At 41.5% G+C, this 26,957-nt stretch overlaps 2 protein-coding genes and 1 long non-coding RNA gene across 3 annotated transcripts in view; 1 reads left to right on the top strand and 2 right to left on the bottom strand.

Moving 5' to 3' along the window:
* Window positions 1-391: 391 nt before the first annotated feature.
* On the bottom strand, window positions 392-7,199 carry LOC122702876 (fatty acid desaturase 2-like protein FADS2B). Its single transcript, XM_043916825.1, has 5 exons — window positions 7,141-7,199; window positions 6,075-6,171; window positions 3,735-3,817; window positions 2,183-2,308; window positions 392-796 (listed from the first exon to the last, which is right to left on the bottom strand). Exons 1-5 carry the CDS (start codon window positions 7,197-7,199, stop codon window positions 736-738), a joined length of 426 nt encoding a protein of 141 aa, XP_043772760.1. The 3' UTR covers window positions 392-735.
* A 5,788-nt stretch (window positions 7,200-12,987) lies between these two features.
* On the top strand, window positions 12,988-24,023 carry LOC122700117. The gene is made up of 5 exons (XR_006342724.1): window positions 12,988-13,153; window positions 14,909-15,016; window positions 22,444-22,506; window positions 23,779-23,789; window positions 23,891-24,023. It is a non-coding gene; the product is annotated as an uncharacterized LOC122700117 (long non-coding RNA).
* LOC122699818 (fatty acid desaturase 2-like protein FADS2B) overlaps window positions 14,804-26,957 on the bottom strand; it is a 41,567-nt gene continuing 29,413 nt past the window's right edge. The window contains exons 6-12 of the mRNA XM_043912215.1: window positions 23,941-24,001; window positions 21,253-21,329; window positions 20,994-21,106; window positions 19,196-19,292; window positions 17,220-17,299; window positions 16,359-16,484; window positions 14,804-14,985 (exon numbers count right to left, since the gene is read on the bottom strand). Coding sequence (XP_043768150.1) covers window positions 14,925-14,985; window positions 16,359-16,484; window positions 17,220-17,299; window positions 19,196-19,292; window positions 20,994-21,106; window positions 21,253-21,329; window positions 23,941-24,001 — 615 coding nt within the window. The 3' untranslated portion in view covers window positions 14,804-14,924. The remainder of the gene's footprint in view (window positions 14,986-16,358; window positions 16,485-17,219; window positions 17,300-19,195; window positions 19,293-20,993; window positions 21,107-21,252; window positions 21,330-23,940; window positions 24,002-26,957) is intronic.

Here is a 26,957-nt window from a genome sequence, read left to right as displayed (position 1 = left end):
ACTTTATTCCAAGGGCAATGGGAATCCACTGAAGAATTTCAGGTAGGACTGTAACATAACTCTCATGAGTCCTTTAGCTTAAATGGAAGTCTGTCCAATTAAGCCATCTTTATTCATGTGGCCAGTGAGCAGAGGGCCAACATGATGCACAGGATTGATCATCTGAATTCTAACGCCATGCTCAGTGATCTGGGAAATTGTGAAAGTAATAGGCCTTGGTGTCCTCCTATGGGAAGCTTATTGAACAAGCTATTAAACAAAAATTCAACTGAGTAAATTTAAAGATTTCATTGGCTTTATTCAATGACTTCTGAATCAAGCAATATCCCAGTTAGTAAGCAGAAGGGACTACTGAGGGGTTGTGCAAATGGAAGGTTTTTATAGGAAGAAAGGAGGGGCAAGGAAGCCATCAGCAAAGTATATTGAGGGCAGACACCTTCTTTTTTTGGGGGAAGGGAGGAATTACAAGGGTTTTATCATGCAGATATATATATATATATATATATTTATCTTCTTTCTCTGGGCCTGGGGCAGGAATGGAGAAGGAGTAAAACACAACAAATTACCACCACGTCACCTACCCCAAAATTCCAGACTAGTTGATTAAGATTACATTTCTGGGGAAGGCTGTAACTGCAATTATGTCAGGTATTGTAGAGGTTTGGTATCATGGGCTTTAACACAAGTGACACTTTTGGGGCCTGTGGTTTTCTCTTTAGCACCTGCACATCTGCATTATGTTTGTGGATGCATGCAGTATGCCTCCTTCCAGAGGGCTCCGTACTTCTTCAGGGCCCTGCAAGAAGAGCAGAGAAAATCATGAGTAGGTGAGAATCAGGTCAAAGGAGCTACTTCATGGAACATTTGCTCTTTTACTTAATACTTTACAACATTGTCATTTTCAGCTATATCTGAAAGACCTCTTTCTATCTTGTCCGGCGGAGGGAGTCAAATACACTGATTTATGTTTTAGAAGGCAAGCTCACATTTTCTATAAGGAGGAGACTGATATTTTGTTTTATGCTTTTCTGTACTCCAAAGCATCACTTTCCTTCTCTCCAGTTTTAAAAGAAAAAGCTCTGCTGAATCTCTGTAAGATAAACCATATGACTATAAACCAACTCGTCCTGTATCCACCTACCTCTCCTACTTTATAAAGTGAAACATTTTCCCAGGCTCTGGTGACACAGCACTGAATGGGAGTGATGAGAGTCTTGTCCACCTGGAGCTCCTGGTCTGCACTGGGAGACTCATATTACCCAACATGCTATTTAATCATGATTGCGATAAAAGTCAGACATGAAGAGAAGCAAGCATGTGACAGGTTTAGTCTTGGGGGCAAGGGAGGACTGAGATGAAGAAAAGACCTTTCAGGTGAGCTTTGGAGAGTGAATGGAACTTGAGAAGGTGACAGGAGGGGGAAGGCAGGTTGGCAGATTATTCTAGGTAGAAGAAAAAGTGACCAAGGATGTGTCATGGGCAAGGGATAGCGAGTTATGTAGCAAGTGAAGTGAGGTCAGATATCTGGAGGGCAGGAAAGGAGGAGGGCAGTGGTAGAAAGTGAAGATGGATCACTGTTCCGGGGTCAGATCTGACCAGGTCTAGCATTAATGGCTTATTTATTCATATTAATAGGGTACTGTTTTTCTTTTTCCTAATCTGAAAATAAAAAAAAAAAATCAGCCAAGGTTTTGGCTGTTACTTTGATGGGCACAGGATTCTCTAGGGAGCTGTGCAAACTTTAGGATGAGTGTGGATTCTCAGTACCTACAGGAAGAGTCACCCCTGCCTGTCCCACCAGACCCTGCAAGCATCTTAGTTTTCAACCCTGATCCAGATGAATGGAGAGTCCCTCCTACTGGTTAAGTTCTAAAGCATGTCAAGGCTTTGTGGGTGATACAAAGACAAATAATACAGAACCCTGGTTTATAAGAAGCTTGTAATTAAGTTTGGCACCAAGGTATTTTCACTAAGAAGTACCTAGAAGGTAGCAGGTAAATGGTAGGAATGACTGTTATCATTTCTGTGTTGGTGTTGTTCCTTATAGAGTCTCCTGTCCATGCTGGGCACATGAATGTTTCTTAATAAATAGCTATTGACTGAATGATTTATAAAGCAGTGAAGAGTCTGGGGACCAGCAGTGAAGGGAAATGAGAGCTGTGGGTTGGGGGACTGTTATTACCTGAGAGTATCTCCAAATGCCTTCAACATGGGCTTATTCACATACGGCAGTCCATGCTTGGCACACAGTGACTTCACCAGAGGTGCCACCTTGTGGTAATTATGGCGTGGCATTGTGGGAAACAGACTAGGGAAACAGAGGAGATATAAAACTTTTCAGACCTAAAGAGAAACCCAAAGCTCCCTTTCCCCTTTAACAAAATAAAATGGGATCAGCCACACAGACCCAACCTTGACCTTGCACAATACTTTTGTTCTGGGAAGTTAAAAGACTTGCTGGCAGACTCATCTTATCCCTTCAGTTCAGTTCAGTTCAGTCGCTCAGTCATGTCTGAGTCTTTCTGACCCCATGAACAGCAGCACGCCCGGCCTCCCTGTCCATCCCCAACTCCCGGAGTTTACCCAAACTCATGTTATTGAATCGGTGATGCCATCTAACCATCTCATCCTCTACGGTCCCCTTCGCCTCTTGCCTTCAGTCTTTCCCAACATCAGGGTCATTTCAAATGAGTCAGCTCTTAACCCTCTACAAGCCTTGTGGGTGGCAGGTGTTTAGGAAGAATTAAGAGAATATGTTTTAGCTCCATCAACTGTTGATTTTTGGCCTGATCAAATGAAAGTGTACCATTTAGAACTTTCTACCATTTAGAACTACCCAGAGATCTGGAGATACTCAATCTCCCACCTTGTCCCTACTAATCTCTGTCTTAGTTTCTGTCTTTCTAACTTCCTTAGCAAGAATAGATGAATGTATATTAAGTCATGGTAAATAGCTAACAGTCCCAAGAAAGGAATAAGAAGTGAGGAGAGATGGATTTTTAATCCCAAGTTTTCATTAGTCAGCCAGATGACAGTCTTGGATGTAAACCTCTCCTTTAACAAAACTATGAGGAGTAATTTTTGCTGAAATTTTCAAGCCCTAATATGACAAATAGAAGGAAAATAATTCCTTGGACAAATAAGGTCTTGTTCCTTCTTTGACTATCATAGACTCACATGGCTTAGACAAAGAGAATGTGCAAAGCCTCTCCCCTGATACTCTGGAGAAAATGACTCTCAATGTTTTAACTTGCATCAAGGCGTGAACTACCCATTTCCTCTCTGTAACTGGCCCATTGGTAAAGGATTTCCAGATACCATTTAGAAATTGCAGCAGGGACTCCACTTCATTTATTTTGTAACCTTGGCTCTAAAGACACAGATAAGTAAATATTTGAATTATAGCATAGTTAAGTTTGAACACAAGTTGGTTACCCAAGTGTCCTGATTTCTCTTAGGTTTTGCCAACAAAGCAAATGCAAAGAGATTCCTAAGCCCATAGGATTCTGGAAACTGAGTCACTGATACTTTTCCAAGATTTCACTCCATGTACTCGCAGTTGTGACACTTCCTTCATTTCTTTCTTCCTTTCCTTAACATTGTTATTAATCCTTTAGAGAATCCTGGTTCATTTTTTTCCCTTAAGATTGCGAGTCTACTGCTCCGCTCTGGACTATATGGAGGGCAGTTACTAGTAACAGCCCTTGCCCTTTATCGTGAACTATTTCTCTTACTCCTGGTGCTCAATTTGGAAGTTCAAGTGCTCAGTGAACCAGTCGTTGAAAAAGGATTCTTCAACATTACAGGTGGCCAAGACCTGCAAAGAAAAAGCTTACATTAGATGTAAATGAACCTGTATCAAACAAGAGATTTAGTTACTCTGTTATTCATCCATCATTCAGCAAGTGCTGATTGAGTACACATTTTGTGTAACAAACCATGAGGGATAGAAATAAGTCCCAGGTCTCAGGGACCTGACAATTATAAAGGAAATAAGGAATTTTTCTAAGAAGTATTGATAAGACAATAGATATGAAGAAGTAAATAGGATTTGAGAGGACTAAGTCACTATTTGCCCTCAAAATCAGAAGACTAAGGTATCATGAGTAAGGAGTTTGGCAGATGGAAGTGGGATTGTAGGACTCTGGTAGAAATTATAGGAGTTTGAATGTTATTACCACAGAATAGACTTAAAGGACTTCTAAATGGGGAATAAAGCATACAAGGGCTTTAATCAAGGGTTTTGTGCATAGAAATACATTTATTAATATATACAAGTAGCTTCCTTTTTAATCTCATGTATTTTATTTTATTCAAAGACAGACTGAGAAGAAGTTCATAGGATTCTCCAGACTACTTAGAATGCTTATGAATGTGATTTTATTCAGTGCCTTTCTAAGATTTAATCCTTGTTAGGGTTGTTGCCATTTTGAATGTTATTTTTGCAGTTATTCTAAGTCACGGTTCCTCAAAGTGTACTTCAGAGCACCTTGGGGTTCCCTAGGACACTTTCAGGGGATCTTCAAGGTCAAAATGATCCCCATAATACTTCTGAAACAGTATTTGCCTTTTTCATCCTCATTCATGCATGCTTATAGCATGGGTTTTACCAGAGGCTATTAAACATGGGATGAGGTCATCACTCTGATGTTAACCTTTATTGGCTTTATCTTGTTATTTTAAAATTAATAGATATTTTAAAACTCTCAGATTCAGTTTCAAATACAGTAACTATCAGTGGATATAACTTCCACAAATGAAAGCTCTTTGATGTCCTCAATAAGTTTTAAGAGTAGTTTCTTGACCAAAAAGATTGAGAAGCACTACTGTGTGGAGTGTCCACTGAATATGGAAATGGGCATGGAGGAGGAAGCAGTATGATGCCTGGATTCTCCACTTAATCATGGCACAGCCAGTATTAGGCTTAGGAGGCAGTGGTATTCGCATGGGTCACAAATCTTTTAATCGTTAACAGCATGCTTGCAGAGAAGGCAGTCTCCTCTCTGGGCCCTACCACCTATACAATGAAATGAGGGGGATTCCAGGGTTCTTCCTTCTGTTATTCTAGGAGTGTGAGATTCATTGAAAGATTGAAAGATTCATTGAAACATTCATGTTGAGGCAGGTTTAGTAAACCTTGCCTGTAAAGTGCTACCCAGTAAATGTTTTTATTTTGCATCACAGCTATGCAGTTCTACTGTTTAAGAATGAAAGCTATCAGAGAGAATATGTAATGTATTAGTGTGACTGTGCTCCAATAAAACTACAAAAACACACACTGGGCTAGACTGGCCCTTTGGCTGTAGTTTATTAAGACTTGGTTAAGAGCAAAAACTCTTGAGAGTCCCTTGGACTGCAAGGAGATCCAACCAGTTCATCCTAAAGGACATCAGTCCTGGGTGTTCATTGGAAGGACTGATGTTGAAGTTGAAACTCCAATATTTTGGCCATCTGATGCGAAGAGTTTACTCATTGGAAAAGACCCTGATGCTGGGAAAGATTGAGGACAGGAGGAGAAGGGGACGACAGAGAATGAGATGGTTGGATGGCATCACTAACTCAACGGGCATGAGTTTGTGTAAACTCCAGGAGTTGGTGATGGACAGGGAGGCCTGGCGTGCTGTGGTTCATTGGGTCGCAGAGAGCTGGACACGACTGAGTGACTGAACTGAACTGAACTGAAGAGCAAAGGTTCTGAAATCAAACTGCCAAGGTTTAAAACCTGCTTCTAGGGAACTCCCGCTGGTCCACAGGTTAAGACTGTGTACTAAACACAGGTTTGATTCCTGGTAGGAGAACTAACACCCTGCATGCCACACAGTGTGGCCAAATAAATAACTAAAATCTGCTTCTACCCGTTACCTGTGTGATCTTACACAAGTTATATAACTTATTCTACCTCAATTTCATCATTTTTAAAGTGGGAATACTCCGAGCACATAGCTACATGTAGCTACATGCAAAACAGCTGACAGTGCCTGGCCCCTGGCAAGCCTCTAATAAATATTATTTGAGGTAAGCAGATGGTAATCAGGATGCTTTGGTGGATGCTTTCCCACGAACAGCATTATTACCTGAGTGCTGAACCAGTCCTGGTTCTCCTCTTTGCTCACTTTCATTGGTATGTGGCTCATCTGGGTAACATATGCAATCCACGGACTCTCAAGAAACCTTTAAGAGAATAAAAGGAAGATGTGATCACTCCTTGGGGAGTTTCAGTTCCAGTCACTGGGCTTGCATACCCACTTGCAGATCTGGCTGAGCATTAGAGGAAATGGCAGTAACTCAAAAGATCCAATAAAGTGGTGGTTATTTGTTTTTCATCTTTGTGGACTTTTTATATCTAAAGATGGCACACTAGGGAATCAGTCACACTCCCTGTCTTGCAGCCTACTGTACCAGAGCAGTGTCCCCAGTATTTTCTGAAGGAGTTGGTGCAAGGCTCAGAAAATACCTAGATAACTGAAGGTTAGGCTTCCCTGCTGGTTCAGTGGTCAAGATTCCATCTGCCAATGCAGGAGATCTGGGTTTGATTCTTGGGTCAGGAAGATGTCCTGGACAAAGAACTGGTAACCCACTCCAGTATTCTTGCCTGTGAAACCCCCAGAGCAGAGGAGCCTGGCAGGCTACAGTCCATGGGGTCGCAAAAGAGTCAGACATGACTTTGTGACTAAAGCAACAAAAACTTAAGCATATATGCAACGTGATTAATAGCTTGGCTGTTGTCATCAGATAGAACTGGGTACAAGTTGTGATTTGGCACTGCTACTGGCCTTTATTTGCTCTTGAGTAAGTGATTTCATTCCTCTGAACTTTAGTTCTCTTACCAGAAAAACGAAATTGATACTATCTACATTGCCGGGTTGTGCATTTTTGATTACATGAAATAAGATAATGCATGTAGAGTGAGTGAAGTCGCTCAGTCGTGCCTGACTCTTTGCGACCCCGTGGCCTGTAGCCCAGCAGCTCCTGCATCCATGGAATTTTCCAGGCAAGAATACTGGAGCGGGTTGCCGTTTCCTTCTCCGGGGGATCTCCCCCACCCAGAGATGGAGCCCGGGTCTCCCACAATGCAGGCGGGCGCGTTGCTCTCTGAGCCAGCAGGGAGGCCCACCGTGAGCCGTCAGCAGACTGCCTGACGCAGCGGAGCCCCTGCCGCTGCTATGAGCAGGGACGCGAGTGATGAGGGAGGGATGCATCGCGAGGTGAACGGGGTGATTCAGTTTAAAGTGTTTTTGATGTGGGGAAAATCTCTAGTGATGAAATAACTTTTTAAAAAACTGGGCTCCTACTACCTTCGGTAAGAATTATGATGTCCAGCTAGATTACAGTTTGAAGGACTTGGTGATCAGGCAGAATGCAATTGTCCTTTGAGAAACATGCAGGTCCACTTAAATGTGGATATTTTTAAGTAAACAGTACTGCAAGATTAGTGCTTGCCTGAATCCACAGTTGAGGAACCACATACTGGATAGATGACTATGGAGCCTGAATATCTTTGGATTTCGGTAACTGAGGTGGGTCTAGGGACTAATCCTCCTCAGATGCTGAGGGATTACTATACTGCAATTGGGAATTAATCACGTGGGAAAAAAAGGCATTATTGGGAAATTCAGTTTCCAAGAAACTCAACTACTTCAGCTGCTTTACCCCACATTTTCTTGGAAACGTTTCAGTTACAAGAATGTGGTCTGGTGTCATAATATGCTAATCATTGCTAATGAAAGTGAAGAATAGATATATAACTATTAAGAGAATCCAAATCTAGGGCTGAAAACTCCACATTGTGGTTTAGGGCAGCGTTAACTTTCTCATCTCTTCAGCTCTGCCTATTCCTTCTCCCAAAAGACATGTGTCAGAATACAAATTCACTTTGTGTGAGTCAGCATTTGGGTCTGTTCCACTGTGACACAGATCCAAGTCACCCTTGTGCAGCCTTTTTCAATTGACTGAGCAAAGGGTTCCGAGTTGCAGGCTTTAACAATTCCTTTCACTTAGGAGTGTTATTATTATTATTTTTTAATCTGGAATGTGAAGTAAAGGGGGCTTTAAAAAGCATCACTACGGACAAAGCTAGTGGAGGTGATGGAATCCCAGTTGAGCTAACTCAAATCCTGAAAGATGATGCTGTGAAAGTGCTGCACTCAATATGTCAGCAAATTTGGAAAACTCAACAGTGGCCACAGGGCTGGAAAAGGTCAGTTTTCATTCCAATCCCCAAAAAGGGCAATGCCAAAGAATGCTCAAACTACCACACATTTGCACTCTTGTCACACACTAGTAAAGTAATGCTCAAAATTCTCCAAGCCAGGCTTCAGCAATACGTGAACCGTGAACTTCCAGAAGTTCAAGCTGGTTTTAGAAAAAGCAGGGGAACCAGAGATCAAATTGCGAACATCCGTTGGATCATTGAAAAAGCAAGAGAGTTCCAGAAAAACATCTATTTCTGCTTTATTGACTATGCCAAAGCTTTTGACTGTGTGGATCACAATAAATTGTGGAAAACTCTGAAAGAGATGGGAATACCAGACCACCTGACCTGCCTCTTGGGAAACCTGTATGCAGGTCAGGAAGAAACAGTTAGAACTGGACATGGAACAACAGACTGCTTCCAAATAGGAAGAGGAGTATGTCAAGGCTGTATATTGTCACCCTGCTTGTTTAACTTATATGCAGAGTACATCATGAGAAATGCTGGGCTGGAAGAAGCACAGGCTGGAATCAAGATTCCAGGGAGAAATATCAATAATCTCTGATATGCAGATGACTCCACCCTTATGGTAGAAAGTGAAGAAGAACTAAAGAGCCTCTTGATGAAAGTGAAAGAGGAGAGTGAAAAAGTTGACTTAAAGCTCAACAGTCAGAAAACTAAGATCAAGGCATCCGGTCCCATCACTTCATGGGAAATGGATGGGGAAACAATGGAAGACTTTACTTTTTGCGGCTCCCAAATCACTGCAGATGGTGATTGCAGCCATGAAATTAAAAGACATTTACTCCCTGGAAGGAGAGTTTTGATCAACCTAGACGCCATACTAAAAAGCAGAGACATTACTTTGCCAACAAAGGTCCGTCTAGTGGAAGCTATAGTTTTTCCAGTGGTCATGTATGGATGTGAGAGTTGGACTACAAAGAAAGCTGAGCACAAAAGAATTGATGCTTTTGAACTGTGGTGTTGGAGAAGACTCTTGAGAGTCCCTTGGACTGCAAGGAGATCCATCCTGTCCATCCTAATGTAGATGAGTCCTGGGTGTTCATTGGAGGGACTGATGCTGAAGCTGAAGCTCCAATACTTTGGCCACCTGATGCAAAAAGCTGACTCATGTGAAAAGACCCTGATCCTGGGAAAGACTGAGGGGAGGAAGAGAAGTGGATGACAGAGGATGAGATGGCTGGATGGCAACACCGTCTCGATGGACATGGGTTTGTGTAGACTCCGGGTGTTGGTAATGGACAAGGAGTCCTGGTGTGCTGTGGTTCATGGGGTCGCAAGAGTCAGACACGACTGAGTGACTGAACTGAACTGAATCTCCATATGGAACAGAGAGCATCAGGATTACAGCTGGATTCTAGGCAGCAATTACAAGGAGTTTTGGAATGCTTGTTAAGAGAAGAATGATTAATTATTCCTTAAAAATTATTGAATACCTGGTCAATGCCAAACATTGGAGTGGGCCTGGTGATAAAATGGTAACAACATACAGGGTGGTCACTACCCTCATGGAGTTTTCAGTTTTCAGTGGTTGCACAGGCAGAAATAAATTGTATAAGTGAGGCACACAGGACACAGAGCTCATGAAGGGAGATTTACCTAGTCAGTTAAATCTGGGAGAATTTCCCAGAGAAAACTATGCTTGTACAAATAATAGAAAATACTTTTATTATTTTTTATTGAAGTATCATTGATTCACAATATTATTTTTAGTTTCAGGTGTACATCATGATGCTCCAGCATTTTTACAGTTTATACCCCACTAAAATTATTACAAGAAAATGCCTATAATTCCCTGTGCTCTATAATTTATCCTTGTTGCTTATCTAGAAAATTCTTTTTGAATGCCCCTGAAAAGTCAAGGCAAAATACACTGAAGAAATGAAGTTGAAGTAACATTGAGGGAAAAACTGGGACACTATTCCACTGTCATTCAGGCCTCCTGCTGTGTCCTTTGAACAGAAGCCTATTCCTGCCTTAGGGCCTTTGCACTTGGTTGATGCCACTGTTCCTTCGCTGCTCCTTCGAATCTGATTGCAGACTCTTTCATATTCTTCTTATGGTCACTTTTCCATGACCCTCCTTATTTTGATTAGTCCCTGCTTATCACTCTCAAAACACCCTTTTGTTTTCTTCAGATATGATGATTTTGGATTTTCTTCCATTTATATATATATTTATTTATTTTTTATACTAGATTGTAAGCTTCAAGAACCTGGGCTCCTGGGTCTCTGGGTCACATTAACTGGTCCGAGTCTGACACATGATAAGCACTCAAAAAATATTGAAGTGCTCAATAAATAATGAAGGATAAAGGTTTGCACAAGAAGGTTTGTACTGAATTAATTTATTTTGCACGATATTAACCATGTTGTATTCCCTTCACATTGCAAAATTCCAATAAAACTCCCTTAAAGGTGAAGCTGCTACACAATTCTTTATTGAAGATGAGAAATGAACTTTGTTATTTGCATAATCTGAGGTTTAGTTTTAAAAATAAGCCCCTGGAAATTTACTTTGAAGCACGTAAAAAGGATAGATTAATGGATATATAGACAGGTAGATGGATATATATAAAATAAAACAAGTTTACTAAAATGTAACTTCAAAAGTTTGATTATGGCTAAACAGATAGATGTTCACTGGTAAATTTTTTCAACACAACTGTCTTTATGCAAATTTTCATAAATAAGTGTGTGCAAAAATATGTACCTTATTATATTCCTCCTCTGAGTAGAGTTAAGCTTAGTCTATATTTTGTGTCCTTCGGGTCGATGATTAGCAAGAGAATAGTCAAGAAAATCCTTTACAGTATATTGTTTAAGCAACAAATGATAGATTTGGTAGATTTCCACTAGAGCGTTGTGCACTCACATGGTTAATTGGAAGTTGGAAAACTGGAGCCCATGACTCACTATTCCTCTGGCTTGAGATCTGGCTGCTGGTTCCAGGGGACTGAGTAAAGTCAGAAGTGGAAGGTGGCTCCCAGGTGTTACCTGTTGTGATAGGAGAAATCATGGTCTGACTTGTGACTCATAATCCTCTCATCGAAGGAAATGTGCCCTCTTCACCATTAAGATGGTTCAGTGTCTTTCTGTCCTGTGAATCTGCTTGACCTCGAACTTGCTCTTGATTTGATGGTCCAGGATGGGAGGAACCTTCATTACATTAATAACAACCAGCATCTAAATGAGTGCTCCTGGCTTATGAAAGTATTCTAATTGCCTTACTTTATTTGGTTGTCCCAGCAATGCTATGTTGCAAATAAGCCAGCTAATATTATGCATCCACGTATTTTACAGATTGAGGCAATGTGTGAGAGACATGGCCAATTTCATAGCAGCGTACTGAGGAGCTGAAATTAGGACTGAGATTCCTGATTTCTAATTCAATCAGTCACCCTTATCTAATGCCCGACTGAATATGTAGGCAATTTTTTTACTACCTGATTCTATCGAAAGGAGGGAGACTTTCAAGGAAATAGAGTGTCAGAGAAAAGCCACAGGGAAAGGGAACTTTTCCCAGGTTGAATTCATGCTATGTTATCCCAAAATCTCGAATCCACTTCTCTGTTCTGTTCTTCCATGCTTTTTGCAGTGTCTGTCCTTTCTGAAAGGTTAAATCTCTGCTTGAATCTCTCCCAGTGAATTCTTCTGAGTTGGATAATACTCTTTAAGGATTGGGGAGTAGAGACTAGCTAACAGGCATTCTTACTATGCTGCTGCTGTGCCTGTCCTATGTTTCTTGTATCTTCCCCTCCCCAGGTGGCTGTTCTTAGTGAGGTGGAATGATAACTACTTTAATGCATATTCCATCAGCTCCTGGGAAACTATTAGTTCAGATGTGCCCACTGCTCATGACTTGTAATGCAACTTAATTCCCCTTTACTTTTGGTTTCTTGAATGTTTTTGAATGTGGACTACAGAGTCAGACATCCCTGCATCTGAGACTATACTCAACTTACCTGTGCCATCAGGCAAGTTGCTTGGCCTTCCTTAAGTGTCATGTTTTTATTTATAAAATGAGATTAATTATAAAACTTGCCCTTTCTAACTGTGTGAGGACTAAATGGAATAATACTTATGAAGGGCGCAACTCAGTATTTACAGCTTAGGAGATGCTCATAACTGTTGCTAAGAATTTTAATAATTCAGTTAGAATATAGAAATGCTCCTTACAAGTTTGATAAAGTTCATCTTACTCTCTAGTTAGAAGGAATTACATTTACAGCATTTTGTCAACAAAGGTCCGTATAGTCAAAGCTTTAGTTTTTCCAGTAGTTATGTACAGATGTGAGATTTGGACCATTAAGAAGACTGAGCTCCAAAGAATTGATGCTTTTCCATTGTAATGGAGAAGACTCTCAAGAGTCCCTTGGATAGCCTAGAGATTAAACTAGTCAATCCTAAAAGAAATCAACCCTGAGTATACACTGGAAGGACTGATGCTGAAGTTGAAACTTCGGGATTTGGCCACCTATTTTGAAGAGCCGACTCATTGGAAAAGACCCTGATGTTACGAGAGACTGAAGAGAAGTGGGCGACAGAGTATGAGATGGTTAGATGGCATCCCTGACTCAATGGACATGAGTTTGAGCAAACCCCGGGAGACAGCGAAGGACAGGGAAGCCTGCAGTGCTGCAGTTCATTGGGTCACAAAGAGTTCAACACAGCTTAGCTACTGAACAACAGCAACATTTACACACAGCTTTTTCTTCCTGCATCCTCCCTCCCTCCCTCCCTTCCTTCCTCCTGTAGACTGAAAGAAAGGCGCAACATGAGAGCTGTGAGTTAGGTTTTGTTGGAGCAAAATGAGGACTCCAGCCTGGGAGACAGCATTTCTGATAGCTCTGAGAAACTGCTCCAAAGAGGAACTGCTGCCTGACTTACAGTTTTGTTCTTTTATCTCTGAAAACATTTCAGTGTCTTGTTAGGGGATGAGGTAAGTGTCATATATGATTTTAGTGAAGAGGGGACCTGCAGTCATGCACACATTTTGGCAGATATTTGCTGCCAGTCATGAGGAGCAGATTCACCATTAACGAGTTTTTCTGGATATGAACAGATGTAATAACTGGGCTGAAAAAAACGTTTCCTGAAAATATCTAACTATCTGAATACCTGTCCTGCCAGTTTTTCCAAGAGCACAGAGTGCCTCATTCCTGTTCTCCACTCTAAATTTCTTTCAGAGGGTATTGAATGTCAGCAGCTGCAGCAGCACTTGATTTATTCCTTGTAGAGGTAGCTGTCAAGTGCCAATTTGTAGTTGACACTTCCTTCTTTCCCTCCTTCATTTCTCCCCTCCAGCTCCCTCCCTGCCTTCCTTCCTTCTGCATGTCTTCATTGAGTGTCTCTATCATGTCAGGCAGTCTCTACTCTTATGGATATTGCAGGCTACAGCGGAAGACTAAGGAATCACACAAATGGATGTAAAAATATACCTCTAGTAATTACTACAGAGTATATCACAAGGAGGCCTTGAATTAATGGGGAGGCTTCCCTGAAATCTTTACCAAGCAAAGGGCTCACTGCTTGAAGCATGTAGAAAGCAATACTATGGCACCAGCTCTTGAGAAGAGTGTTATTTTGAGGCCAACTGGCAAGGAGACATGGGAAGGGCTCAAATCTGTGTCTTTGATCTGGGGTTCGGTCAAACATTATGAGTTTGTGGAGGAGGTATTCGTTGGCAGAAATGCTGGTGGAGCAGGTTTCAACTAGTGGACTTTGGAACTTGTCCATTTATGATAGGATATGGTTGAAGCTTCAACCTGGGATCTTCTAGGATGGAGAACCCTTCACTTCTAAAAAGATTCTGGCATTCAAATTCCAGTCATGTCCTGATCCTTAGGTTCCCTGGAGGTGGTGTGGAGACTTAGTTTTTGGGTGTTATTTGAGGTCAGACATTCTTCCCTTGTGCCTGCTTTGGCTGCCTGGGCCTGAAGCTGAGGGAGGGAGTGGCACAAGGCGGGAGAGGGTTCCTGGAGGAAGGCCAGTGCTGGACGTCTGCTGGCAATCACCAGGTTGCAGATTGCAACTTTATTCCAAGGGCAATGGGGATCCACTGAAGAATTTCAGGTAGGACTGTAACATAACTCTCATGAGTCATTTAGTTTAAATGGAAGTCTACCCAGTTAAGCCATCTTTATTCAGGTGGATAGTGAGCAGAGGGCAGACATGATCCACAGGACTGATCATCTGAATTCTAATGCCACACTCAGTGATCTGGGAAGTTGTGAAAGTAATAGACCTTGAGTGTCCTCCTTTGGGAATCTTATTGAACAAGCTGTTAAAAATTCAACTGAGTAAATCTGAAGACTTCATTGGCTTTTTTCAATGACTTCTGAATCAAGCAATATCCCAGTTAGTCAGCAGAAGGGAATTCTGAGGGGTTGTGCAAATGGAAGGTTTTTATAGGAAGAAAGGAGGGGCCAGGAAGCCATCAGCAAAGTATATTGAGGGCAGACACTTTTTTTTTTCCCTGTTGGGGGAGGGATTACAAGGGTTTTCTCTGAGCCAGGGGCAGGAATGGAGAAGGAGTAAAACACAGCACATTTCCTACCCAAAAATTCCAGACTAGTTGATTAAGATTACATTTCTGGGGAAGGCTGTAACTGCAATTATGTCAGGTATTGTAGAGGTTTGGTACCATGGGCTTTAGCACAAGTGACACTTTTGGGGCCTGTGGTTTTCTCTTTAGCACCTGCACATCTGCATTATGTTTGTGGATGCATGCAGTAAGCCTCCTTCCAGAGGGCTCCGGACTTCTTCAGGGCCCTGCAAGAGGAGCAGACAAAATCATGAGCGGGTAAGACTCAGGTCAAAGGAGCTACTTCATGGAACATTTGCTCTTTTACTTAATACTTTACAACATTGTCGTTTTCAACTATATCTGAAAGACCTCTTTCTATCTTGTCTGGCGGAGGGAGTCAAATACACTGACTTATGAAGGTGAGTTCACATTTTCTATATGGAGGAGACTGATATTTTGTTTTATGCTTTTCTGTACTCCAAAGCATCACTTTCCTTCTCTCCAGTTTTAAAAGAAAAAGCTCTGCTGAATCTCTGTAAGATAAACCATATGACTATAAACCAACTCGTCCTGTATCCACCTACCTCTCCTACTTTATAAAGTGAAACATTTTCCTAGGCTCTGGTGACACAGCACTGAATGGGAGTGATGAGAGTCTTGTCCACCTGGAGCTCCTGGTCTGCACTGGGAGACACATATTACCCAACATGCTATTTAATCATGATTGCGATAAAAGTCAGACATGAAGAGAAGCAAGCATGTGACAGGTTTAGTCTTGGGGGCAAGGGAGGACTGAGATGAAGAAAAGACCTTTCAGGTGAGCTTTGGAGAGTGAATGGAACTTCAGAAGGTGACGGGGGCGGGGGGAGGCGGGTTGGAAGATTATTCTAGGTAAGAGTAAAGGTGAGCAAGGATGTGTCATGGGCAAGGGGCAGGGAGTTCTGTAGCAACTGAAGGGGGTTCAGATATCTGGAGGCCAGGAAAGGAAGAGGGCAGTGGTAGAAAGCGAAGATGGATTACTGCTCAGGGATCAGATCTGACCAGGTCTAGCCTTGATGGCTTATTTATTTATATTAATAAATATTTTTTCCTAATCTGAAGATAAAAAATATTCAACCAAGGTTTTGGCTATTAATTTGATGAGCACAGGATTTTCTAGGTAACTGTGCATGCTTTAGGATGAGTATGGCTTCTCAGTTCCTATAGGAAGAGTCACCCCTGCCTGTCCCACCAGACCCTGCAAGCATCTTAGTTTTCAACCCTGATCCAGATGAATGGAGAGTCCCTCCTACTGGTTAAGTTCTAAAGCATGTCAAGGCTTTGTGGGTGATACAAAGACAAATAATACAGAACCCTGGTTTATAAGAAGCTTGTAATTAAGTTTGGCACCAAGGTATTTTCACTAAGAAGTACCTAGAAGGTAGCAGGTAAATGGTAGGAATGACTGTTATCATTTCTCTGTTAGTGTTGCTCCTTATAAAGCCTCCTGTCCATGCTGGGCACATGAATGTTCCTTAATAAATAGCTATTGACTGAATGATGATTGATAAAGCAGTGAAGAGTCTGGGGACCAGCAGTGAAGGGAAATGAGAGCTGTGGGTTGGGGGACTGTTATTACCTGGCAATATCTCCAAATGCCTTCAACATGGGCTTGTTCACATACGGCAGTCCATGCTTGGCACACAGTGACTTCACCAGAGGTGCCACCTTGTGGTAATTATGGCGTGGCATTGTGGGAAACAGACTAGGGGAACAGAGGAGATATACAACTTTTCAGACTTAAGGAGAAACCCAAAGTTCCCTTCCTTCTTTTAGAAAATAAAATGGTATCAGCCACAGAGACCCAACCTTGACCTTGCACAGTTCTTTAGTTCTGGAAAGTTAAAAGACTTGCTGGCAGACTCATCTTATCCCTTCAGTTCAGTTCAGTTCAGTCGCTCAGTCATGTCTGAGTCTTTCCGACCCCATGAACAGCAGCAGTGAACTACCCGTTTCCTCTCTGTAACTGATCCTTTGGTAAAGTATTTCCAGATACCGTTTAGAAATTGCAGCAGGGACTCCACTTCCTTAGTTATTTTGTAAACTTGGCTCCAAAGACACAGATAAGAAAATATTTGAATTATAACATAGTTAAGTTTGAACACAAGTTGGTTACCCAAGTGTCCTGATATTTCTTAGGTTTTGCCAACAAAGCAAATACAAAGAAATCACCAATTCCTAAGCCCATAGGAATCTGGAAACTGAGTCACTGATACTTTTCCAAGATTTCACTCCATTTACTCATAATTGTGACACTTCCTTCATTTCTTTCTTCCCTTATCTATCATTGTTGTTAATTGAAAAATAGCATCCTTTAGAGAGCCCTGGTTCATTTTTTTTCCCTTAAGTTGGTGAGTCTTCTGCTCTGCTCTGGACTATATGGAGGGCAGTTATTAGTGACAGCCCTTGCCCTTTATCATGAACTGTTTCTCTTACTCACTGGTGCTCAATTTGGAAGTTCAAGTGCCCAGTGAACCAGTCATTGAAAAAGGACTGTTCAACATTACAGGTGGCCAAGACCTGCAAAGAAAAAGCTTACATTAGATGTAAATGAGCCCGTGACAAACAAGAGATTTAGTTACTCTTTTATTTATCCATCATTCAACATGTGCTGATTGAGTATGCATTTTGTGTCACAAACCATGAGGGATAGAAATAAGTCCCAGGTCTCAGGGACCTTGCAACTATAAAGGAAATAAGGCATTTTGCTAAGAAGTATAGATAAGGCAATAGATATAAAGAAGTGAATAGGATCTGAGAGGACTAAGTCACTATCAGCCCTCAAAATCAGAAGACTAAGGTATTGTGAGTAAGGACTTTGGCATACGGAAGTGGGATTGTAGGACTCTTGTAGAAATTATAGGAGTTTGAATGTTATTACCACAGAATAGACTTAAAGGACTTCTGAATGGGGAATAAAGCATGCATGGGCTTTAATCAAGGGCTCTGTGCCTAGAAATATATTTATTAATATATTAATATATACAAGTAGCTTCCTTTTTAATCTAATGTATTTTATTTTACACAAAGACAGACTGACAAGAAGTTTATAGGATTCTCCAGACTATGTAGAATGCTTATGAATGTGACTTTTATTCAGTGCCTTTCTAAGATTTAATTCTTGTTAGGGTTGTTGCCATTTTTAACGTTATTTTTGCAGTTGTTCTATGTCAGGGTTCCTTGAAGTGTACTTTAGAGCACCTTGGGGTTCCCTAGGACACTTTCAGGGGATCTTCAAGGTCAAAATGATCCCCATAATACTTCTGAGACAGTATTTGCCTTTTTCATTCTTGTTCATGCATGCTTATAGCATGGGTTTTTCCAGAGACTATTAAACATGGGATGATGTCATCACTCTGATGTTAACCTTTATTGACTTTATCTCGTTTTTTTTTTAAATCAATTAATACATATTTTAAAACTCTCAGTTTCAATTTCAAATACAGTAAGTATCAGTGGATATAACCTCCACAAAAGAAAGCTCTTTCACATTCTCAATAAGTTTTGAGAGTGGTTTCTCGATCAAAAAGATTGAGAACCACTGCTGTGTGGAGTGTCCACTGAACTTGGAAATGAGCATGGAGAAGGAAGCAGTATGATGCCTGGATTCTCCAGGTAATCACAACACAGCCAGTGTCAGGCTTAGGGGGCAGTGGTATTCTACATGGGTCACAAGTCTTTTAATTGTTAGCTGCATTCTCCCCGAGAATGCTGAGTCTCCCCTCTGGGCCCCACTATCTATACAATGAAATGAGGGGGATTGCAGGGTTCTCCATTCTGTTATTCTAGGAGTGTGAGATTCGTTGAAAGACTGTATCATGTTGAGGCAGGTTTAGTAAACCTTGCTTGTAAAGTGCCACACAGTAAATGTTTTAATTCTGCATCACAGCTACACAGTTCTGCTGTTTTAGAATGAAAGTTATCAGAGAATATGTAATGTATAAATGTGGCTGTGTTCTAATAGAACTACAAAAACACAGACTGGACTAGATTGGCCCTTGGACTATAGTTTATTAAGCCTTGGTTAAGAGCAAAGTTTCTGAAATCAAACTCCCGAGGTTTAAAACCTGCTTCTAGGGATTTCCTACTGGTCTACTGGTTAAGACTGTGTGCTTAACACAGGTTTGATCCCTGGTAGGAGAACTAAGACCCGGCATGCCACACAGTGTGGCCAAATAAATAAATAAATAAAACTTGCTTCTACCACTTATTAGCTGTGTGATCTTACACAAGTTATAGAACTTCTTCATACCTCAATTTTACCATTTGTGAAGTGGGAGTACTCTGAGCATGTAGCTACATGCAAAACAGTTGACAAAGCCTGGCGCCTGTAAGCCTCCAATAAGTATTATGTGAGGTAAGCAGATGGTAATCAGGATGCTTTGGTGGATGCTTTCCCAAGAACAGCATTATTACCTGAGTGCTGAACCAGTCCTGGTTCTCCTCTTTGCTTATTTTCATTGGTATGTGGCTCATCTGGGTAACATATGCAATCCACGGACTCTCAAGAAACCTTTAAGAGAATAAAAGGAAGATATCACTTCTTGGGATGTTTCAGTTCCAGTCACTGGGCTTGCATACCCACTGGCAGATCTGGCTGAGCATTAGAGGAAATGGCAGTGACTCAAAGGTTGCAATAAAGTGGTGGTTATTTGTTTTTCATCTTTGCAGACCTTTTATATCTGAAGATTACACACTAGGTATCAGTCACACTCCCTGTCTTGCAGCCTACTGTACCAGAGCAGCGTCCCCAGTATTTTCTGAAGGCGTTGGTGCAAGGCTCAGAAGACCCTAGATAACTGAAGGTCAGGCTTCCCTGGTGGCTCAGTGGTCAAGATTCCATCTGCCAGTGCAGGAGATCTGGGTTTGATTCCTGGGTCAGGAAGATCCCCTGGACAAAGAAATGGCAACCCACTCCAGTATTCTTGCCTGTGAAACCCCCAGAGCAGAGGAGCCTGGCAGGCTACAGTCCATGGGGTCACAAAAGTGTTAGACATGACTTAGCAACTATAGTGACAACAACTTAAGCATATATGCAATGTGATTAACAGTTTGGCTGTTGTCATCAGATAGAACTGGGGACGAGTTGTGATTTGGCACTGCTACTGGCCCTTATTTGCTCTTGAGTAAGTGATTTCATTTCTCTGAACTTTAGTTCTCTTACCAGAAAAATGAAATTGATACTATCTACATTGCCTGGTTGTGCATTGTTTTATTACATCAAATAAGATAATGCATGTAGAGTGAGTGAAGTCGCTCAGTCATGTATGACTCTTTGCGACCCCGTGGACTGTAGCCCACTAGCTCCTGCATCCATGGAATTTTCCAGGCAAGAATACTGGAGCGGGTTGCCGTTTCCTTCTCCGGGGGATCCTCCCGACCCAGGGATGGAGCCCGGGTCTCCCACAATGCAGGCGGGCACGTTGCCGTTTCCTTCTCCGGGGGATCTCCCCCACCCAGGGATGGAGCCCGGGTCTCCCACAATGCAGGCGGGCGCGTTGCTGTCTGAGCCAGCAGGGAGGCCCACCGTGAGCCGTCAGCAAACCGCCTGACGCGGAGGAGCCGCCGCCGCTATGAGCAGGGACGCGAGTGATGAGGCAGGGATGCATCGCGAGGTGAACAGGGCGATTCAGTTTAAAGTGCTTTTGATGTGGGGAAAATCTCTAGTCATAAAATAACTTTTTAAAAAGCTGGGCTCTTACTATCTTCGGTAAGAATTATGATGTCCAGCTGGATTACAGTTTGAAGGACTTGGTGATCAGGCAGAATGCAATTGTCCTTTGAGAAACGTGCAGGTCCACTTAAATGTGGATATTTTTAAGTAAACACACAGTACTACAAGATTAGTGTTTGCCTGAATTCTCAGTTGTGGAACCACATATATGAATAGATGACTTTAGAGCTTGAATATCTTTGGATTTTGGTAACTGAGGTGGGTCCAGGGAATAATCCTCCTCAGATGCTGAGGGATTACTATACTGCAATTGGGAATTAATCATGTAGGAAAAAAGGCAAGATTGGGCAAATTCAGTTTCCAAGAAACTCATTCAACTATTTCAGCTGTTTTATCCCACATTTTCTTGGAAATATCTCAGCTACTAGAATCTGGTCTGGTGTCATAATCTGCTAATCATTGCTATTCATAAATAGCTCAGATAAGAAAGGTAAGAGGACCATCCAGAATAAGAGTGGGGGAATATTATTCTTTACTTACTTGACTAAGCACATGAGCCCCAAGGTTCCAAAGAGTCCATAGAAAGGAACAAATGTGATGAAATAGCGAATGTAAGAGCTGCTGACCCAGGCAATGTCCTGCAGAAAGAAGTGCTTGAAAGTTAAGCTAGTGGAAATAAAACTGGCTAAATCTTATATCCTGGTACTCAAGGAACCTGCATCTGGAAAGGACCAAGCATGCACAGTTCCCCTTTTCTACTAGCCTGATCGAGCTCTAGAAAAGGAATCGAGTTGCTCACCTCCCAGTACCTTCTTTGGTACATCTCTTTCATGGATTTCAGGTTAAAAGCTACCGGCGTGAAAAGGTGGACCCCAACTGAGGAAAAAAAAAAAAGAAAGAGGATAGTGAAAAAATAAGCAGATATGATTCCTGTGGAAGCGAGTGGGAGTTGATCTTAGCATGCTACCCCTGGAATATTTCCCCTGAGAAGGGATGCAAGATGGAGATCCACAGCCACATCCTGGATGCTGCTGGGCTTTTAGAGTCTCTGAGGCTGAACCAGGACTTTGGTTCAAGCACCCTTAGGGAGACTAGGGAAGCTTTGAAGATCTGAGTCATTCCTGATGAAGGCATCCTGGAATGCTTCTGCTCTGAGCTTTCAAGTTTTCTCAAGGTCCCTGGAATCCTTCAGTCCTTCATGATCCTTCGTGTTGAGCCCTGTCACAATATGTCGAGGTGGCAGATATAGAGCAGGCATACTGAGTCTGGTCTGGTAGTTATTTACCTGCTCATCCCCTAGGACCACTGAAGTTGCCTGGAGCACATAGGAGTCATATGGACAAGCTTCAGACTTTGACAACTCTCTCCTTGATCAAACTTGAGCCAGAAGCTCTGGAGTCCCCTTCCTGACTAGGCTCCAAACTTGACCTGCAAACTTTCAAAGTCTGTGAACTGTCAACACAGATGATTTTGTCCACCCTACACACTAAGAGACTCACAGAAATGCTAGAAATCGTTTCTAAGAACAGTTCAAGGCCATGCTCTTGGGATGACTCCAGCCCCCTTAAAATTCTTGCATGAGAAAGTTCAAGACTGTCCAAAGAACTTAATGCATGTTCAGTAGGCTTCTGACCTCCTTTTTCTTCGATCATTTGTTAGAAAACTTACAGTTATAAAATTCTTACTCTGTCCCTCTGAGATGGATCTTCCCTGACCCAGAAATGTCTTTCTCAAGGATTTGGGAGTCATCCCTTTGAAGTACAGTCTTAGAGGATCGGGCTCTGTCCTGCAGTCTTTGGAAGGGTAAGGAGTTTGACTTTGATAAGCACCAGTGAGAAGACACACATGGCTTAACCACATGACCAGCTTCCCCTCCCTTTATCCTCTTTCCCTAATTTCCTTTAGCATGTCCCAGTGTTTTAAAAGTCTCCCAACTTTCTTTTCTGAGAGTTGAGTTCAGCTTATACTGAAGTACCTTTCCTTACTACAGGAATCTGCATGGAAGCTGTCTCGCCACCTTTATGAAATGTCAAGCTTCATCTCCCTTTGACAGGTTAAGTATGACTCATTTGTACATGTCATACTAAGTTGAAGACATTTGAAAGAAAATGACAAAATGAAACAGTTCCTGAGGATGATGTGGTTTGTAAGCTGGGCATTCTGCAGTGAAGCTAAAATATTCACCCATTCCTCATAAGCTAAGGCTGTATTGTTTTACTACACACAGGAGGAGAGTTCAGACAAGAGACCCCAACAGTTTTTCTTATGTGAATACACATCTGTCTGGGCTGGAATAGTTCCCTTTCAAACTGGGGAACCAGTGTCCTCCACACCCTTTTTGGTCATGAAAGAGAATAACCGCACTAGGAGAAGTCCTCAGAATTCTAGCACTGGAAGAGGCTGCAGTGGTGGTTGAGCCTCGTGTCTTAAGAAATGGACTCACAGGCCACCCCGGTCAGGCAGGAGACAGATGACCACTGGTGGCCAGTGTTTGGGTGAGCCAGATCATCTGCAACCGCTTCTCAATCTTAACACTGCTGGCATCTTAGGGTCAGATAATTCTTTACTGTTCAGGGCTGTTCTGTGTCCTGTAAGGCATTTCATGACACCCCTGGCTTCTGCCCCATGGATGTCAGTACCATTCTCCCGCTTTGTTTTGATAATCAAAAAAGTATCTATACGGTGTCAAATGTTGGGGGCAACTATGCTCTTAGGTGAGCACCACTGATCTACAGGAAATGTTTGGAATCTTTCCTTATTTGGGTTTCTTTTCCAAATGAGTAAGCATGTTTTAGACGAGCATATTTTGGGGTCCTAAACTTTCCTTTGTGAGCTATCATCAGTTTGACTTGGTTAAGAGCAGAACATTTTTGCTTCTAATAGTTTCATTGGTATTAGCATTATTCAGCTACCCTATTTTCTCTCAAGCCTAGAACATGTCCAGATCTATCTTATATGTGTGTGTGTGTGTATCTGTCCACTAAAATACCTTCTCCAGCTGTATGTAAGCTGTGGGAACAGTCAACTTTCTTTCACACAGAAGCTCTGCAGATGACTTTTATTCACGAGACTCTGCTTTTTCTGGCACCTACTGTCAGTACTTGAGCATTCTTTTCCTATTTTTCCTCCCTATGCATATACACTATCCTTTTCTTCTTCATAAGTATTGTATTTAGTTTATCCAGCACAAGAGTCACATATTCTAGACCCCTTGATTGGAATCCTGCCTCCCATCCTTCTTGGAACATCTCCTTCCCTGTACAGCAGCCAGAGTGATGAGATGCCCATTAAGAATGCCTAATTACTCTTCTGTTTTCCTTTTCAGATTTCACCCAGGTAAGTCTGAAATAAAGCATGCTGCTTTTTTGAGGCACAACAAGACATGGGATCGTCTCTCTGTGGGAGGATTTCATTCATGCCTTCTGGTTTGACAACAGTTTGCTTCAAGGAAATGGGAAGATAAGGATTGTGGCCCCCTGGGACTCACCCGTGCAGAAGTACAGGTGCTGCTTCTCGTAGTTGATGAATTTGATTTTGTTCCTGCCATACTGAATGAAGAGAGAATAAAACTAAAGTAAGAACAATATAGACTTCTGTTATTATACTCAAGGTTGTGTGTGTGTGTGTGTGTGTGTGTAGAATCTCTATAGAAAGAGCCACCTGGTCAGAGTTCATTTACTGTCAAACTGAAGCCACTGAAGAACCAGAACTGAAGGGGGCGGAAATACTGTGGTGCCTTTTTCTTTATTTAAATGTGGGCAGTTCTTGCAGGGGTGGCTTATCCCATTTGAATTCAGGGATTGTGATTGTTTATTATTATTCCCATGGGAGCCATTTTAAAATATTTGTCCTGGTGTGGAACGGAATGGTGATTCAGGAGAAATATTTCTGATAAGTTTTTAAGGTCTTCTTCAAACTATGTGCTTAGAATTTTGCTTGAAGCACAGTCTGCTTGTATCTATTCATCCATTTAACAGGTATTTGTTGAATGGTTGTGTTATAAGACACATAGTCATAACCTCTAGTATCTACTTCATCTTTCCTCCTTTGACTCCATCGTGGATCTCATGCTGTGATTTACTCATTTTAAGGCTTGATAATATATAATCTTACCACTGGGAATTTGAGTCATTTCCTAGGGGTCTTCTTAGTTAATTTAGTCTGTGTCCAAATGTACAAAGGCAGCAAGTATCTTAAGAGGAAGCATAGAAGTAATGGTTTATCTCTATTACCTAAGAGACACTTAATAAATGTTTAGTTGAAGGAATTAATGAATGAATGATAATTCAGATCTCCTCTATAATTTTATCATATGTCAGTCACTTAAAACACTGTGAGCCGTGTTTAATTTTTTGCTTTTCCCATTCTTTTGATACCTTCCCTTCTACATATTTCTTCTGTTATTTCGATATTAGACTTGACCCTTCTTTCTCTTACTATTGTAAATAAAAATAAATGTCATGGTGATAAAGAAATGATAGTCATTTGCAGTTACTCCCAAGCTTCTGGATATTTAAGAGGTAGGAAACTTGAAAGAGGGAGTCAGTGGGAAATTTTGGAGAGCTGGCAAATGTAGGTCAAGGATTGATTTTTGAGTATTGCTCCAAAGGAGAAGTCTAACTTTTCCAGAGTATGAGTACAGGACCTGGCCCTAGAGGATCTAATTAATACTTATTAAAAGAATGAAAGTTTGAAGAAAGTGGTAGAAAGACTGACAGTAAAATGGGAAGAACAGAAACAGTTAAGGCTTACCAGAATTAGTTTTGTTGTGAAACAACTGAATTTTAGAAATTAAAACATTTTAAGTAAGGTGTTGTGCAGTTGTTTTGAAATTAAAGTATACAGAACCTAAGGCTCAAGGGATATGTCTCTAGAATGGTGGAGAAGTGATGATGTCTCCATCCTCTGTGAAGAGGCAGCATGAGAACTGGATACAGTTCTACAGAAGGCACTTCTGGAGGGGGTCAGGCTGCCTCATGAACTCCAGTGAGGCAACTCTCCATTGCTGTGAGGGAATGAGGAGAGAAGTCAAAATGTGATAAGTTTAGTGGTCAGCCGAGGAGTTCACAGGGATTCCTTGGTGGCTCAGACTGTAAAGAGTCTGCCTGTAATGTGGGAGGTCCAGGTTGGATCCCTGGAGAAGGAAATGACAACCCACTCCACTATTCTTCCCTGGAAAAGCCCATGGATGGAGGAGCCTGGTGGGCTGTAGTCCAAAAGGTCACAAAGAGTCAGACATGACTGATCGACTTCACTTCAGGAGTTTGCAGACTTTAGAGAGCTCTGACTCCTTTGCAGAGTCATTGTGAAGAACAACTGACTGAAGACTACAGTCAAGGTGTCTTTCTTTTTCCCTTTATATCTCGGCAGGAGACTTTTTTTGCTAATTGGAAGAAGGTTGTCTTCCAAAACTGGGAAAACCTATTTTCAGAAAGTTGCACAATTCTGGTCACCACAAAGTCCATGGAGCAACTGACCAAGCTACACTCCTTTGTTGTTAGAAAGCTCCTAAATTCTTCCAGAAGGAGATAGAGCCTCTTCCTAAGCACTTAATTCTCAGGATCCATTATTTCTTCTCAAGGAAAGATACCTTTCTGTGCTTATCCTTATACCTTCTATGTTGAAATCAGACTCTGAAAATCTTGGTAATAATCCTTACATGCTGGTTTTTAAGCTGAGGTTTAAGAAAGTCAACAGCTAAGACATCCTGGAGTTTGCCGTCCTTTTTCTGTTGCTTAAGAAGTCTGAATTAATCAATGGAACAAAAAAGAAAGCCCAGAGATAAATCCATGTACCTACGGACACCTTATCTTCAACAAAGGAGGCAAGAATATACAATGGAAAATAGACAACCTCTTTAACAAGTGGTGCTGGGAAAACTGGTCAACCACTTGTAAAAGAATGAAACTAGAACACTTTCTAACACCATCCACAAAAATAAACTCAAAATGGATTAAAGATCTAAATGTAAGACCAGAAACTTTAAAACTCCTAGAGGAGAACATAGGCAAAACACTCTCTGACATAAATCACAGCAAGATCCTCTATGACCCACCTCCTAGAATATTGGAAATAAAAGCAAAAATAAACACATGGGACCTAATGAAACTTAAAAGCTTTTGAACAACAAAAGAAACTATAAGCAAGGTGAAAAAACAGCCTTCAGAATGGGAGAAAATAATAGCAAATGAAGGAACAAAGGATTGATCTCAAAAATATACAAGCAACTCCAGCAGCTCAATCCCAGAAAAATAAATGACCCGATCAAAAATTGGGCCAAAGATCTAAACAGACATTTCTCCAAAGAAGACTTACAGATGGCTAACAGACACATGAAAAGATGCTCAACATCACTCATTATCAGAGAAATGCAAATCAAAACCTCAATGAGGTACCATTACATGTCAGTCAGAATGGCTGCTATCCAAAAGTCTACAAGCAATAAATGCTGGAGAGGGTGTGGAGAAAAGGGAACCCTCTTACACTGTTGGGGGGAATGCAAAC

This window comes from Cervus elaphus, chromosome 1 (assembly GCF_910594005.1).
Source record: "Cervus elaphus chromosome 1, mCerEla1.1, whole genome shotgun sequence".
In the NCBI taxonomy this organism is placed as follows: domain Eukaryota; kingdom Metazoa; phylum Chordata; class Mammalia; order Artiodactyla; family Cervidae; genus Cervus; species Cervus elaphus.
The sequence above is the reverse complement of the archived record's forward strand: the minus strand, read 5'-3'. Positions and strand labels throughout refer to the sequence as shown.